Genomic DNA, 17,445 nt, shown 5'->3' on the forward strand with positions numbered 1-17,445 from the left:
AAAAAACCACTATTGGAAAGAACAGCAGAAAAAAAAAAATGGCCAGATAGGAATGATCTTAACACAAACTAACAGTCTCAACTGAAATGCAGCAAGTGATTTCAAAGGAAGCCTACTCATAAGGCTTACATTAACCACAGGCCTAAATTCTGCTTGATAGAGCACAGAGTGCTCAGGATATGAGAAATTAAAGACTCATCATGTGCAAGTATCTACAATCCCAATAGCAAGTAACTAAGCATGACTACACTGTCAGTTTCGTTCAACTTAGAAACCTGGTGACAGAACCCCTCTAGGATTGATGTCAATCATATTGATCAATGGCACTGGACTAAAAACAAACCTTTATGTTTAAATGCCATATTAACAGATCAGTCTACTAGATGATCTTATCCTTCATAGTTAAGGATGCAATAAACTTGTGTGTTCAAGCATTAATGATGATTTTGAAAACTAAGACTTGGCACTCAGTCTTATTTTCATCACATTACTACGAGATTTGAAGGAAATAAGCAAATTATTTTTCTAGTGTAGTAAAGGACTAACTCCTAGAAATAAACTAAGAATCTGATATAGATAAAAGAATCAGATACACATACAGTAGGTTGTCTAGCTAGGGTAACTAGACATCAATGAGATAAGAACTCTGGGTATCCAGATGCCTTTGGATAAATATATTCTCACAAATTGCGCTGTTCCATTCTCACAACAAGAAATCATAAAACAACACTCTGTTCTTTTCATGTGATAATGTGAATTTTTTTTCCCCTCTAAATTATTCTTAAGCTAGAGTGCCGATTTAATTGCTGTAAGAAACAAAATAGAAGAAATAGCATAAATTGAACATGGACACTAAACTAAGAGAAGAACACTAAATCAAAGGACCATATGGAATAATTCTTTCATATTTGTATTACCTACTTTTAACTTTCAAGCAAAGGGTGGGGAAATACTATTTTATATTAACAAATAAAACCCTTAGATTATTCTGTTGTTCAGCAACACTTCGGAGGTCTTCTCAAACTTTTCTTAGAAAGCTAATACATAGTTTTTGAAGGTGATTTCAGGATTCTCTCATCTCCTAGAAATCAACTGGCCAGTATCTCTGCTGCCAAGTAATTACAACTACCTGTTCCAAAGAGCTCAAGCCAAAAAAAAAAAAACAAACCACCAAACAAAAAAACACAACACACACCACCACTCAGCAATGGACAGCTAAATTAAAGTATCAGGTCCTTAACTAATTTTATGCCATTGGAGTGAAGCCCTTAACCTCCTCTTGATCACATTTCTTAAACCGTTTTCCCAACGAATGACCTACACTGTCTTCAAGATGTTTTCCCTACCAAATTGTCCTGCTTTGTAACATAAATTAGACACATCATAACTCCTAAAGGAAAAACACAAAAGTACAACAGTAACTATATTTTGAAAAGCCCAAAGTGTTATCTAGGAGTCACAGTCAAATTTCACAGAATAGACAAAAATAAAACAGTTTTTTGTCATCGGTATTTAACTTCAGCACACCAGTCACTCAAATCCTCTTGCAGAAACCTAAACTTGCAAGAGGCAAGAAGAAAGACTTGTAGATTCATACAGCCTACTGTCAGAAGGACAAAAATATTCCAACTTTGAACTCTCACTTAAGTTTAAATCTCAAAGAGAATGATAGAAAAATTCTTCCAAATTCATTGTGCCAGTGATGATAAGATCCGGAATTCTGATCTGAATTGATACTCAGGTTTTGTCACATTAGATGGTAAGTTTTATTTCTGATACAATGTAACTATATTGCACAACTTTCTATTAATCTACATGCAAACAGGGCAGAGAGTTACATGTTTACTAACACTATCCCTCCAAGTGTTCAATTGTTGGTGGTTTTGACCTTCAGTTTCAGAGTTTATAGTCTCATGTATTTAAATGATTGAAATAGAACAGATGTTGAATATCTAGATCCACACTGCAAGAGAAAGGGTTTCTTTCTTCACCCCTGTTTTTCCAGGTCCTTTATACCAGATGATAAAAATAATTTCAACTGGTGTAAAGAAGCTGTAAAAATCACTGATTCTTGTCTGGAGCCTCTGAGCAAGGACACTGCCACTGAAACATTTATGGGAATGACCAATGACCTGAACCTGGTGCAAAGGCTGTACACACAGAGACATTTATCATGGTGACCCGTACCAAAAAAATCTCCATACAAAGAATGTACATGCTGCAAATCCCGACAGCTAACATAATAGCAATAAAATTTTGATTTTCATTTCATCACCCCCTCATTTCTGATTTTCTGGCAAATGTCGTGAAAGGAAAGTGACATAAAATATTTTAGTTTTAGTGAGAATATTTCAACATATACAACACATAATCTCCGTGTTGCCTAGGCAAATGAGGGAAATAACAAACATTTTAATAGATTTCTGAATAAAGATGAGGAAAATACAAAAGTTGGAAACATCAAGTGATCCAGTAACCACGTAAGAAAATAAAGCTAAGACACATGTAACAGAATTTCAGCACTCTTAAGACAAGTGAAGTAAACAGGATATACTATAATAAAAACAGAGAATAAGCTACAGACTTTCAAAAAGTTAGCCTGAATTATCCTGTGGTATATCTTTTTTAAATCAGAATTTGATTTGCTCTAGATCTCCGGTTTCTTGGTACATTACTGATTGTTCATGTGAGATTTCTGATACAAAAGAAACACCATATACTTGTCAAATCAATATAAAGCACTGCCCACAGATCTGTGCCTTACTTCGGACATCTAAGAATTACTATACAAGATGATCAATCTAGTCCAGCATCAGATCCCAGGGAAGTGGGGGAGGAATAAAATAAAATCCAGTTTCAGACACAAGAAACTAATACTAGGTAAATCCATCCCAGTGCTTAGCTTTGCCATAAACTCCTATAATTTCCCACAGAATTAAGCCATGCAGCAGATACTTTAATACCTCTCACAAAAGAGGTTATTCAGCTTTAGTTTTTAATAGCATTATTATCTATATAAATGGCCTTTCTGATAGAGGATGAAAATCTTTGCTCAGTAATATTGTCTTGCTATGCATTGCACAGCTTTTTTATGCTTGCCTGATTTTCTTTTTTTCTACTTAATAATTGCCACCCTCCCATTTAATTGAATCTCTGCACTGCTTTGCACAATGCAACATGGGATTCAGCTAGAGGGGAAAGCAGAGTGCATCATACAATATGCAATTCACCGTAGAAGCCCAGCATGTAAGGCAGCACAGAGGCACCTACCTACAACTCCATGAAGTAATACAGCAAATGAATCAGACTATAAATACACAAACAAAAAACCCTCTCAGATGAATTAGGCGAAATGAAACATTTTGATTCAGGTCAGCGAAATTGAAAGATTGTTTTCTACCCTCACCTCACAAATGGTGAGGAGGGGTTAAAATAAAAAAAAAAAAAACACAACACCCACACACACACACCACACAAACCCACCAAACAAGTAACAACTTATTCAAGAAAATAACTCATTTAAAAAGAGAATAAAATCCCCGGTCAAATCCAGTAGCTTAAGGAAATAAAAAAACAATGTTTACATTATGCTCCAAGCAGTAGCAACTAATTGAGAATTCACTTAGACACAATAAAGCAGAAAGAGGGGAAAAAAAAAAAACACACAACACACAACACACCACACACAATCACACAATCTTTATATGTATTGTACATTATTCTACTTTAGACCACTAGACAGGATTTTCTAATGAAAAGAAGTTATCATTGCATGGGTGACTTAGTTTGTTCTCCAGTTCAAGTTTGCTTGCTTTCCATTTTACAAAGACGCAAAACATATTCTGAAGTCTGTTTTGTAGACTTCAAGTTCAGATAATTATTTTAATTAAGTAGACTGCCATAATTAAAGATTTACTCCACCTCTCACAAACATCAGCAAACATATTCTCAGGGACCTTGATTAAACAAGGAAAGACTCCACACAAACTGGATTGAGATCCAGCCTAATAGGACACTATCCCAGTGAAATCCACAATGAAGGTTTGATAAATATGAAGAGGGAAAAAATTAAAAAAAAATATAAAAAACCCCACCACACTTCAGCAGAAGCACTTCACTTCCTGCAAAACTTCTTAAAAATACACTATCTGAAAGAATTGCTATGACAATTCAGGCATTACAGGGTTAGTTGACTACATATCACAGTTTTCAAATTTTCTGATAGTAATTAATTCAGTATTATGAAGATTTTTTACTTTTCTTTTTTTTTTTCTCTCTCTTCAGTCGAGCACTTCTCTTGATAAACCCCAAGCATAAAATGGTAAATCACAATGTCTTTTGTTTCATCCCTATGCTTGATTACTCTTGGCAGGTTTTTTGGTCTAATGAGCAAGCTGTTTGGCTAAAGCTACCTAAAAATTCAATTCTTGAATCTGAAAATACATCTAATCTACTTGACTTTCAAGCTTAATTTTGTTTTAGCCCACAATAAGTAAATGATGAAGACTGACATCTTTTAAATCAGTTATATAAATAATGTGTATAACTTTGTACCTATAGAAATTTTAGCTTCAACTAGTACACTTATTCAGTAAAAAAATTGTCTTTCTGATAAAATTAAGGAAGAGTAGGATCTGCGTGTGTAGGAATGAAGCATGTGCAAGTTACTAACCTTTATCTGCATTAGAATAAAGATTAAAAAGCAGAAATATCTGTAGAAAAACAATATTATACAGATATTATAAATAAAATGAACTTGTTATTCTTGATATTTGACAGTAATTTGTAACGTTTTAAAAACTTTTCCTAACATTCATGTTGTTGAGTAGTCCAACTACACTCAAACTGGGCTGGGAAGTCACTCCAACTCTTAGTAAAAAAAAATTCTGAAGATTCCCTTACTTTCGAACTAAAGGAGTATGTAAGATGATATCACATTTTACAGCCAGATAAACACTATTAGATTATAAATTCAGTTTTGCTTCACAGAATAATTTCGCAAATTTTACTAAAATATTTCTGATACTTTCTATTACCTTTCTTGGGGAAACTGGAGTTCAATACAAATATTTTCTTGAAAATCTCTAGACATTTGTAGTCATATTCCTCATGTTCTCATGTGATACTTAAAGGCATGTAAAAAATTAGGTATTTCTTCTAGCCAATGAACTGAAATTATTGTAGACATCTCTCTTCCATATTTGAGATAAGAATTCAGAATTATTATTTTATTCTGCACACCACAAACATTGTTAAATCCATGTCACTCTTTGTATATACCCAGAAATGATCTGTAATCAATAGGATATCGAAAACTGATGGTAAGATCTGCAGAAACAATGAGATTGGACCTATGAAATACTTCTAATAGTCTGTGAGGTATTTTGCTCCCCAGCATAAGAGATGGACAGAGTGAAATCTCTTTAAATTGTTATTGATCTGAGATACCAGTTAGCCTACGCCTGTGTGAGTGCATACATATGCACGTGGCATGCATTCATATTTATTATAAAAAATGCAAGAGCTCAACTTTTCAGTGTGCTGAACATCAAATACTCCCTAACATTAGTACTTTAAAATCTTCTGGGGAAAACGTTACTCATGTGTCTAACTTACAGAAGCTATGCTACAATCCAAATCTAGAAAACTTGCAGGAAAAAAAAGTGAGAGTTTCATATGCTTTAAGAAAATATAATTTCTATGTAGGAAGGAAAAGAGAAATAGTAAACATTCAGCATACCTAAAAAGTAATCAAAGACAGAAAGGTGTGGTAGCTTTTGTCCAAACCAGGCATACAGGATCCTTAAGATTAAGGCTGTGTAGAATCCAATTTATAAATACACATTCAGTCCTAGTGAAGAACATTGAAATGTTTTGAGGTTTTATACATCTATAGTAGTTTAACTATGTGGTTTTGTACTGTGAATTAAGTCTACTTCTGCATATCCCTCCTTCTCCCTCTTCAGAGTACACACACAGGCCTCAAAGCGAAATCTCATGATTCATCACGTTATTAACTTCTTTAAGGTGTTACAATAACTCCAATGAAGTTTTGGCCATATGACCCCACATTCTTTGAGAGGATATTTTCTTTTGAGAAGCTCATGAGTATCATAGCACAGGTGGAACCCATCGCCTGTTTTCCTAACATAGTTGAGTCTTTTTCTTACTAGTGTGAAGAAATGCTGTCCATTCATGCCCCAAGCACCAGAGTTCACCAAAACAGGATCTTGTAACTACCTGCCAAGAATTCCTGACTAAAGTTAGACACATTCAACATTAAAAATAAGCACATGGATGAAAAATTAAACAGCTTAGTAGTTTAGGAGGGAAATGCTAAATGTACTAAGATTTAGAAAAATAGATATATACATAGTGTGCAATATTTCTTACATGAAGTGGATTAAAGCACAGTATTCGCAGTACACTGCATAATCTGATAGCCCTTTACTGGCTTTGGAATGTATGAACCTACCAAGCTCTTAATGTTCATGCTCTTCATTCCTACCTAATCCTTAGTCTCTTTAAACACACCCTAGATTAAGACAATGAATATATATCTTGGTGAATACCTTAATGGAAATTCAGAAGCCATTTCTCCCTCTTAATCAGGATTTGAATTGGCTCATATTCCAACATTATTTGTGATTTTTCGTGTTAAAGTAATCAGCCACAATTACTGAAAATACAAGAAAATGCCATGAAGGTGGCAGAATAGAATTCCTTTAAAATGGCAAAATAGTATAAGAAAGATTAATCAGGCACCAGTTCTAGTCATTGTCATATTTCGGCCAAAGAAACAAACACTCCCAGATCAGATTAGTATGAACTTAAAGAATAATATTCTTCTGCAAAACAGCATAAATTTGCTGCCTAGATCATCTGGGAATATCACAGCTAATTATTTCCCTCACATTGCAGGCCCAAAGAGATCAAAATCTTTATCTGTGCCAGCAGCACACAGTACAGCCTCCTGAAACACTTTTGTCCAACTAGAATTTTTGGGTTTAATACAATCTGTCAGGATAAAAGTTAATGAGTCACTATATACAGGCAAGCATATTATCAAATCAAACGGTCTGTTTTGGCCCTAAACTTTATGAAAACAGTTTCCGGAGTTTCACATGGGCTTCCTAAATACGATCACACTTATTATCCTGCAAGAGACTGAAAAAGCACATTATACAATAGATTCCTGGCATTGCTGCTTTGTGTGTCATCCAATTGATTCTGCTTACAAGAATCATCGCTTGGGTTTTCTGCTGAAGTGATGTTTCAGTCACCAATACAACCATCACCAAATCCTTAAAAATATCTGCATCATTAAATATATATCCCACAGTCTTCATATTAATGACTTCCCTCTATTTTAATAAATATCTGTTAAAACACAGGCCATTTTCCATACTTGGAAGCATATACTGAGCAGTAAGTTCTGCACTTCTTATTGATACACAGATTTAATAAGTGGAATGAAAATCATCATCAATGCATGCTCAAAAATGTCAAAGGAGTTTGTCTTCAGCTCTATGCTGACCACAGTGTAAGTGTGCTACACAAAATTATTTGATCATTTGCAGACTTTTTCAGAGAGATGCTGAAAAAGCTAGGAACTGGCAGTTTCCTTTGAGCCAATGATTACACAACACTTGAGAAAATAAAAAAACTAGTTCATAAGAATTTTCTGCAGAAAAATGACAAGCACCGGGCAGCCTTTAATAACAACATATTAAGATAATAGTCTCTGGAAGTGGGAAACTACCAAAATGTTTGGATGATTTACATTTTTTAAATCCATTCTCTTATCATGTTCTCTTAAAGGAGTCACTTGTGAAGACAATAATAGAGCAGTGAAATCACATCCTTGTCGCAATGTGAAAGCTTTGTCATGGGTTAGAATTTCATACCATTTTCCCTTGTGTCCTGTCTGAGACTGATACCTTATGTTGTATGACCTTTCCTAGGTAAATCATTAATTCCTACAGTAATTTTCACTACTGTAATCTATCAGTATGAAACAAGGTGAGATGGGAAAGCAAAAGTGAGAAATCATTAAAAAAAAAAAAAATCTAACAGTCACTCACATTAGGTAAGAATGCCCAATGCAGCTTTGAACACTGACACTACTAGCCACAATGGTCTCTATTTCAGAGAATAAACTTCAAGAAATACTTCACTCTTCAATGTCTTTATAAATGACTTAGACTCAGGACTTGAGGAAATACTTAGTAAGTTTGCCGATAACACAAAATTGAGAAGAGCTGTTGACACACTTGAGGGCAGAGAGGCCCTACAGAGGGATGTGGACAAACTGGAGGACTGGGCAATCACCAACCACATGAAGTTCAACAAGAGCAAGTGCTGGATTTTGCACCTGGGACACGGCAACCCTGGCTGTACATACAGACGGGGGGACAAGATGCTGGAGAGCAGCTCCACAGAGAAGGAGGTTCTGGTCAACGGCAAGTTGAACATGAGCCCGCAGTGTACCCTGGCAGCCAAGAGGGCCAACCATGTCCAGGGGTGCATCAAGCACAGCATTGCCAGCCAGGCGATGGAGACGATTGTCCCGCTCTGCTCTGCACTGGTATAGCCTCACCTGGAGCACTGTGTGCAGTTCTGGGTGCCATAGCATAAAGAGCATATAAAGCTACTGGAGAGTGTCCAGAAGAGGGCTACAAAGTTGGTGAAGGTTTTGGAGAAGAAGCCATATGAGCAGCAGTTAAAGTCACTTGGTTTGTTCAGCCTGGAGAAGAGGAGACTGAGAAGAGACCTCACGGCGGTCTACAGCTTCCTCACAAGGGGAGGAGGAAGGATAGGTGCCGAACTCTTCTCTTTAGTGACCAATGACATAACTCAAGGGAACGGCAGGAAGATGTGCCAGGGGAGGTTTAGGCTGGACATTAGGAAAAGGTTTTTCCCCCAGAGGGTGGTGGAGCACTGGAACAGGCTCCCCAGGGAGGCAGTCACAGCTCCAAGCCTGACAGTGTTCAAGAAGAGACTGGACAACGCCCTCAGACACATGGTATGAACTGTGGGGTTGTCATGTGCAGGGACAGGAGTTGGACTCCTATGATCCTTGTGGGTCTCTTCCAACTCAGGACATTATATGATTCTATGATTCTAAGAAATACAAAAATTACAGGAATTTTTAATACAATATAGTATGTTAGCATTTACTATCATTGCCTCTATCATATTTGTTCACAAGATAAACAAGGCAGATTTTTTTAGCATTCAGCCTAGTCAAAGTGAGACTTAACACCAGATGCAGAAAAAGAAGCTGTTCATCTGTGGTAACTAATCATTCAAATATGTCTGATTAAGACAAATACACAATAGTAAAAATACCACTGCAAATTCAACATCACAACTTTTAAAAAGGTCTTCATCAGAAAAATATCCACAAAGCAAAACTGACACTATTTTACTGAAAACTCTCTCTCATGTTATAATAGAAAAATAATAGAAATCCTTTGCTAGAGTACAAGTTTCCTCATCCTTGAAAACGTTGGAATTGCTCTAAAGCTAGGTACCAAAAAATAACCAACTGTTCAAAGATTTCCTTATTTCATTCGCACATCTTGAGAAAGCGAGATAGGTGGAGACACAGGATGACATGGACTCAACACACTACTATTTAAACTTAAATGTCTATTTGAAGGAAAAAGCTACAGCTGAAAACAGGCCAAGACTTGCAAACATATTAAGCCAACCAGGCTATTATTTCGCTTTTCCGCAGCTAGTTACTTCAAATGCTTCAATGACTATTAAGTAACAGAGATGGAAGAGACATAAAAAAATAATTGATAGTGTTAGTCTAAAAACATAGATATTCTAATTCTGCTCATATTTCATTGTTTTCTACATTCAGCTTCACCTTATAATGTACCTTTTGCTTCAGACATCTTTCCTTTCTGATTGTAAGATCAAGACAGCCTATGCTGTTTCTGTCACTGTTACCATCTATTAGTGCATTACGAAGCTATTTATACTACGCTATAATAAGCACAGATGGCTAGAGTCAATCCCAATAAGATTTAATGGTAAGACAAGAGAAGACTGGGTATCCATATCCACTAAACAACCTACAGCAAATAAAATAAAGATTATTCTTCAGAGAAAGGAGATAAAGATAAGATGAAACTATGTTATCAGCTTTACTTCAGATTATGAGGGCAATTTAAGGAAAAGCACATTACAGTTTACTTAACTGCTAAACATTAGCTATATAAAGAGCTTCCAGGTTAATGCCCTGCAAGAGAGAATTAAGAGTTCAATGTTAACAATAGTTTGAGATTAGTAGACTCTGACTTTGCAGATGAAAAAACACTTGTCACTAGAAACAAGCAGCAAAAACAGACCAGAGGAAAATTATAAAAATACATACAAAAATCAAAAGCCATCTTCTACAATACAGAAGAAATAAAAAGTTGAGACTTCAGTACTCCTTCCCATTTTAACTTGCCATGTCCAGTTTAGAAGCACTGAACAATTAAACGGCTTACTTTTAATGCAAACTCCTAACATTGTCCTATATTTCAGAGTTTAAAAAAAACAGTGCTCAAGTCTTACTTCATTAGTTTCATTTGAAAAGTAGTAATTATAGGTGTGGGTACAAAATACTCATTCTTTCTGTCAGATCTCTTAGGTTTCAAACTTTTTTATCCTTCACCACATTAATAAAACTAAGATCATATAAAATAAGTAATGAAAAAACAGGAATATTGATTCTACTTTAGAGTAGCCAATAACCAGTATTAAGTAACAAACTGGTATGTGGAAAACAGATTCAATGCCCAAATCCAAGAAGTATTGTAACTTTAACTTGCATTAACAAGTTCTTGCTTTAACTTAGGCCTAGGACGACATAATGAAGTCATCTTTCCTGTTCTGCAATTCCATTTTTAACATACGTATGTAGTAAAAGAGCTACCTTACCCACTAATATTTACCCTGAACGATAAAAAGTACAGGACAAATAAGCCTACTGGACCTATTTTCACAGCTAATGAGTTAATATTAGCGAGCAAAGACAGATGAGGGCTGCACTATCCAACATTCCTCTAAAGTACGTTCACAATCCTCCATAAACATGGAGGGATTCTAGCCCAAGGCACAAAACTTGTTGAACAGAAGACCTTCTCTTCAAATAAGGTTATCAGTACTCCTCTCTGGAAACAAAATAACCTTCCTAAATATTTACATGGTGATCCACAATAAAGTGCAAAGAACTTTTGATGAATCCTTTCCAAACAGTCTTCAGTTCTCTTAGTTGTACAGAGATGCAGTTGTGCAGATATACAATTTGGCTGAGATGTTTTGCTCACAAGAGTAAAGAAACTACCGGGTATGTAGTCAGTGGGAAGTTTAGTTGGGGTGTGGAGGGCTTGTTTTGAGAAGCTTTTAACCTCCAAACAGACAAAAGAGTAATGAATTGATATGCAGACACAGTATTTGATTCAACTCCTTTCCAAACACAGTGTTTATATTTCACTAGTGTTAAAAAAAGAAAAAAATTCTTCAAGTATCTTCAAAAGACTTATTTGAGAGGCTAACACAAGCTGCCCAAACTTGACAAATGTTTTAGAACAGCAATATATTTGGTGGTCAGTGTGAGAACACCCCGCAGCGAAGCACAATAAACAGTAGTGTTACCAGTGCAAACTTCCCTCTCACAGCTGATAGGTTTTAAGGTCTGCTACTTGAATTTTGGTTTACCTTCTTTACCTCTGATAACTGTATTAATATGGTAGGATGACAGTAACACTGTGGTATGATGCAATTGATCACATTGATCAACTGATCATATTATTTCAGAACAATATTATGCCACAGTTAAGTTACATAGAGTTTATTTCTATACTAGAAGTACTTTCACTACAAAGTTCCTAATGCATCTTAAATTCACAAATAGAGGAATCGTTTAAATTATCATCTCTCCAAAAAAGTAAAAATCACTAACACTGTCCTTAAGCAGCAAGTAAAATTTACGACACAAAGTACATTAACTATACAGTCCTTCTAATGAACACAGATAGGACACTGGTTGCAAATATCAACTACTAAAATGTGTTACTCTAAAGAATGTTGCTTCATGGATTTTTACAGGAATCATTATTAAAGTTTCTAAAAGGCTTTCAGATGGTGATTACAATAGACAATTACAGTTGTGTGAAACTTTGTCCAACTGACTGTAAATACCACATAAAAAGACAAAGTGATTATAAATTACTAAGCCACTATGTTTTGTTCAGGGATTAAAAATAATAATACCATTATTTAGAATCAAGTCACAAAGAAAATAAAGAATGATTCCTATATTTTATTCTCCTCCACAGATTTACAGCATTATGAGTAATGAAGTTTTGGTACATGAGATTTAGGATGTACTGAGTAGCAGAGTATAAACATAATGCCATCATCCCATTACATTTTTTTAAAAGGAATAATATTCATTTTAGACAAATTGGTTTATATCTACATTTTTATCAATGTCTAGTACAACCATCATAGACAAGACCATTAGCACAAAGCACTATAAATATAACAAAATACAAATGAAGAAGATTTCCCTAACACCGCATCTATTAAAGAACCTCAATTCCTAAGCATGAAATAAACAAGGCATGCATACACGTGGGCTAGGACATCCCAGCATCAGGACACCACTGGCTGCTGAAATGGTCTAACCAGGCAGCTTGAAAAACCTTAATAAACACACCAACCCTGAGACCTATCTTAATGACAGGCGAAAGAGCTGTAGCTACCCAGCAACTGGACTGCAGCAGCACTAAGAATAGGTTAAAAACTCTTCCTCTCCAGCTACTACAGACAAAATGTAAACATATCTTTGTATATAACACAAAATGTTAGACTCAGGTATGTAAGTTGGGGGAGTTGATACTTGACATAAGAAAAATACACTTCCCCTCACCCCATCTTTAAGACCTCATTCTCAATTTTGCCTAAGAAGATAGCACCTAACATGCACCTAGCTTCCCCCTGATCCACGTTAAGACACAGCTCTTGCCTAGATCGATTTCATTATTTTCAACAGATCTGTCAGAGTGATCAAGATCTTTCAAGAAAATTGGCGAGTCAGTTACAGTTTTGCCTTCGCAAAATACTGGAAAGATCTTAGCTAATATTATCATGTTAATAATAACCTTTATTGATAAAGTTGACATTTTAGAGGACGTCAAGAGAGTTAGGTTTGGGGGTTTTGTTTTGTTTTTTAAATAAAGGATCATATCTTGGTTTATTAGGTTTTGTAAGGGTTCTCTTTGTGAATATGTTTGTTCTCACTGTGATCTAAAACTCTAAGAAACTGAGCCAATGAGCCAGAAGTCAGGGTCATTATCTTCCACATTAATCAGTCCTGTCAGTTAAGTCTTAAGCTAAGCCTTTAAATACTTCTTTTCACACCAGAATTCCATCTCACCCTTACATCTGTAGGGTATTTAAAGCCCTCAAAAAATAATTCTCTTGTCACAGTGTAGCATAAGCTACAAACACAAGCCTGACACACCTTCATTTTAACTTTAACTCTGCAAGACAGTTACTCCTACATATGTTTAAAATGCAGTTGTGCTGATCCTTAACAGGAGGCAACATTTGCATGACTAATTAAATGGCTAATCACAATTTCAAAACCAACAAATTACAGCCATACAAGTAAATTTACCAATTATATAAAACTACAGGATGTAAGTAAAACTTCTCCACTGTGTTATATTTGAGGATGACAATTGATCAGTGCTTCTTACAAGAAAGATATTTTTCTTGTGCAGGTAGATTAACTCATTTTTTTTTCCCAATTATATTGTATGAATTACTGGAAACCATCCATGCTTTAAAGGAAAAGCCTTGTTAGGAACATCCATAAATATTCCAGATCGAGTACCAATCAATAGGATATAAGCATTCTGCACAAGAAATAAAAGCATACTCCTCACTGAAGTACCCGACTCATGAAACGTAAACCGTGTAAAAACAAATAAGCCAGCATATTTGTAAATTGCCTCAGAAGAATCAGTATGCAGCACTTCCTCAAAGCAGTCACTCTTAAAACCCTTGGGGACACCTACTTGTCACAGAATAAATTATCTGGCTAATATCCAATATTACAGTATATGTCAGTGGGCACCCAGGAGACAGGCATTAGAGAGCACTTAGCTTCTTCCGCCTTGCTGAGAAGTCCTTACATAAATGACTTCGCCCAATTATAAAACATAACTGATGTACTTATTTTGGACTTTCCTAGCAGCAGCCTTTCATCCTAAAACATGCACATAGTACTGCGTATATTTTTTTCCAAAATCACAGGTGACAAAGTACAGTACACTGAACAGGTTTTTTTTTTTCTTTCCATATGAACAATTTTTTAAGACATTCAAGGCAAACAAAAATTTCTGAATGCTAATTTGAGTGTTCTTAAACACTAAAATTATGCTGTTTAATAGAAACTATTGGGGAAATAACTTCTCCTACAACTCTAACAGTAGCTCTTCTTCCATATTTACTTAACATAAACAGCCAAGTTTGCATCCCACACCATTATATATATAAAGCTAGAAAATACATGCATCACAAGCACACTTACAGCTCTCAGAAAAATAAAAGACTTCTCAGAGACATTTACTTCAGTCCATTACAACAAACTACCGTCACTGGCAAGCTGTAGCATGAGAAACCTGTTGACTCTGAAGTTGCAAACCCAGTCAATGCTTTACACCAAATCAAAGAAATCCAGCAAGCAATACAGTAAAACTAAATAGAAAATTATTTTGCATGCTTGGAATTCAGATTTTTAAAAGCAACACTAAAGAATGCAAGATATCGGTAAATCAAGGAAAATGTCACTGAAATAAATATGAAGGAGTTTTGAAAATTGATTGGGTTTTACTCAACTTGCAAGAAACAGAGAAGGAACTATGCACAAAAGCGAAGCGCTCTGGAGGGCGAGAGCCACCTCACAGTAGCAGGTTTCCTAAGTGATGAGATTCGGGTCACACCGGTTCTGGTGTCCACGTACTCCGCGCAAGGCACTCCAGACGCACCATTCATACAACTTATCACCTTATTTAGCGGACTTCCCTGCCACAACGCGCACTCCAACACCCCCCACAAAGCTCCCAGCCCGCCCTCCCGGCACTTGTGACACCGCAAGGTGAGACCGGGCAGTCCCGCCCGGCGCACACTTCCAGGTGCCGGGGGAGCCCTTTCCCCAGCCCGCAGTCGCAGAGCGGCCACGGGGCGAACCCCCCTGCCCCCCTCGCCCGGGCTTCGGCGGGGAGCGGGGCCCAACGGCCGCAGCGCGCGCCCCCACCGCAGCCGTTCCCGCAGCCCCCGCCGCGGGCGGGAAACGGGGAGGAGGCAACTCCCCCTCCGCTGCCACCTTTTAACGGCTGGAGATCCGCAGGGCGGGAACCAGATCCCGCGGCCCGACCCGCTGGGCCCCGGAGGTGCGGGCTGGGCGCCCGGCGCGTCCCGAGGGCACACCGGGTCGTCCTCGCCGCTCAGCGGCGGCAGCGCACCGGGAGCTGCCCGGTGGGACCAACCTCCTCCTGCCGAGGCGCCGTCGGGAATTAAAATAAAAATTAGAATTCGGGGAGAATCTGAGGCTGCACCCCAGCCCTGGCTGCCCAAGGGATGCCCGCAGCGAACGGAACCCGCCGCGGGGCTGGCGGCGGAGCGGGCCGGGCACGGCTGCCGGCTGGAAGGGTCGAACTTACGTCTCGGAATTTGTTCCACTGCCCGACCTCCTTGTCGTACTGGGAGATGGTCGTGAGCCATTGTTTATCGTCCAGAAAATTGCCGCTGTCCGGTCTGCCCCCGGCCGCCGCCGCCAGCGCCGGGCTGCACCAGGCTGCTGCACACACGCACAAGAAGGCTGCTGCCTTGAGCATCTGGGCGAGAGGAGACACGGGGAGAGGGGTTACCCACACCAGAGCCGAGCCCCAAACCGGGGGCAGCCGGCGGGGGACCGGGACAACCGCCCGCAGAGGGCCGCCCTCGCCCACCCGAAAGGGGCAAGGAGCGCGGGAGGGGCAGCGGGAAAGGGAGCCCACCGCGGAGCGCTCGGCGGAAAAGGGAGAAGACGCGGAGAGGCTGCCCAGCCCGTCACCTTGCTGCGAGCCCCGCAACCGCGCTCGCCGCCGCGGCCGGAAAGCCGGCCCGCTCCTCCCGCACGCGCCGCCGTCTGCAGCCGCCCGCCCCGCGCGCTCCGCCCGCTCCGCTCCGCCCCGCCCCGCCCCGCCCCGCCCACGTGGCGGTCCGCGCGCCGCCGCCAGGGACGCCGCGCCGGGGCTAACGGTCTGCGGGGGGGGCTCGCGCACGTCGAGCCCCCGTCCCGAGGTGAGCACCGCGGGGCGGCGCCGGGGATCGGCCTCTGCCCCCGCCGCCCCCGCCGCCCCCGGTGCCCCATGCCTCCCCCGCAGCCCGTCCGCCGCCGGGAACACCCGCCGGTCGCACGGGCCACCTCCGTCGCGGCCCCGATGGCGCCGCCGGAGCCGCGCTGTGCCGCCGGCACCTCCAGGTGGGGGTGGAAGCCGCTGGAAGTTTTCTACAGCTGTGTTGGCACCTCGTAGCCCACGTTAGGTCTGCGAAAGTCTTTAGGCGGATACAACCTTTAAAAGCTCCCAGTAATTTCAAGATAAACCTTTCTGTACCTTCGGGGCAAGGAGACACAGGAGCTCTCAAATCGCCTCTGAATGCCGAGCGAGGCACTTGCTGGCACTGTAATCCCGCCCGTCTGTAAGAATCATGCACTCTTCCCCCTCTTTCTGGCATTTGTTTTTTAAAGTACAGGTACATGCTGACTCAAAGCTTTCAGTGACATCCGGTTTCTTTCTCGAATTAGTTTAATTTAGAAATGATCAAGGTGCATAAATTGCACAATCACCTTTCTGGCATAGCTGACTCCATATTTAATTTTGAATTCCATCTGCCGTCCTGTTGACCTAATTAAACTAACTTCGCAATGTTAACTTTATTCCCTAGACTTGAGTAACACTCTGCTTTTTAGGTTTGTATTGGCAGTGCGTTGTGAGGTTTTGGTAGCGGGAGTGGGACAGGGACTGCAGGGGTGGCCTCTGGGAAGAGGTACGGGGCTGCCACATGTTGAGGACAGCTGGCTCCTGTCGCAGCTTCACATCCACAAAGCTGGTGGTGCCTCTGTGAAAGCTTAGCTAGGAAAATGCTATATGGAGAGAGGAGGTGGGAACTAAAAGTAAGAAACAAGAGGGAGCACCAAAGTCAGAGAGAGGAGAAGGAGCTGGAGATGCTCCATGGCAGAGCAAATGGATATAACCACCGGTACTGTGACCACCCCACACGGGAGAACATTTTCCTGAAGGACTGTAGCCCATGGAGAAGTCATGCCAGAGCAGAGGAAACACATGGAAGGATCAGTGAAGAGAAACCATTAAATACAGACTGTAC

The 17,445-nt window shown here is 39.5% G+C and overlaps 1 protein-coding gene across 1 annotated transcript in view; it reads right to left on the bottom strand.

Annotated features, from left to right (window-relative positions):
- Positions 1 to 16,206, bottom strand: part of SPOCK3 (SPARC (osteonectin), cwcv and kazal like domains proteoglycan 3) — a 192,489-nt gene extending 176,283 nt beyond the window's left edge. Inside the window, exons 1-2 of the mRNA XM_065634057.1 lie at positions 16,130 to 16,206; positions 15,738 to 15,911 (exon numbers count right to left, since the gene is read on the bottom strand). Coding sequence (XP_065490129.1) covers positions 15,738 to 15,911 — 174 coding nt within the window. The 5' untranslated portion in view covers positions 16,130 to 16,206. The remainder of the gene's footprint in view (positions 1 to 15,737; positions 15,912 to 16,129) is intronic.
- Positions 16,207 to 17,445: the final 1,239 nt, after the last annotated feature.

The sequence above is a fragment of the Caloenas nicobarica genome, chromosome 4 (assembly GCF_036013445.1).
Source record: "Caloenas nicobarica isolate bCalNic1 chromosome 4, bCalNic1.hap1, whole genome shotgun sequence".
Lineage (NCBI taxonomy): Eukaryota > Metazoa > Chordata > Aves > Columbiformes > Columbidae > Caloenas > Caloenas nicobarica.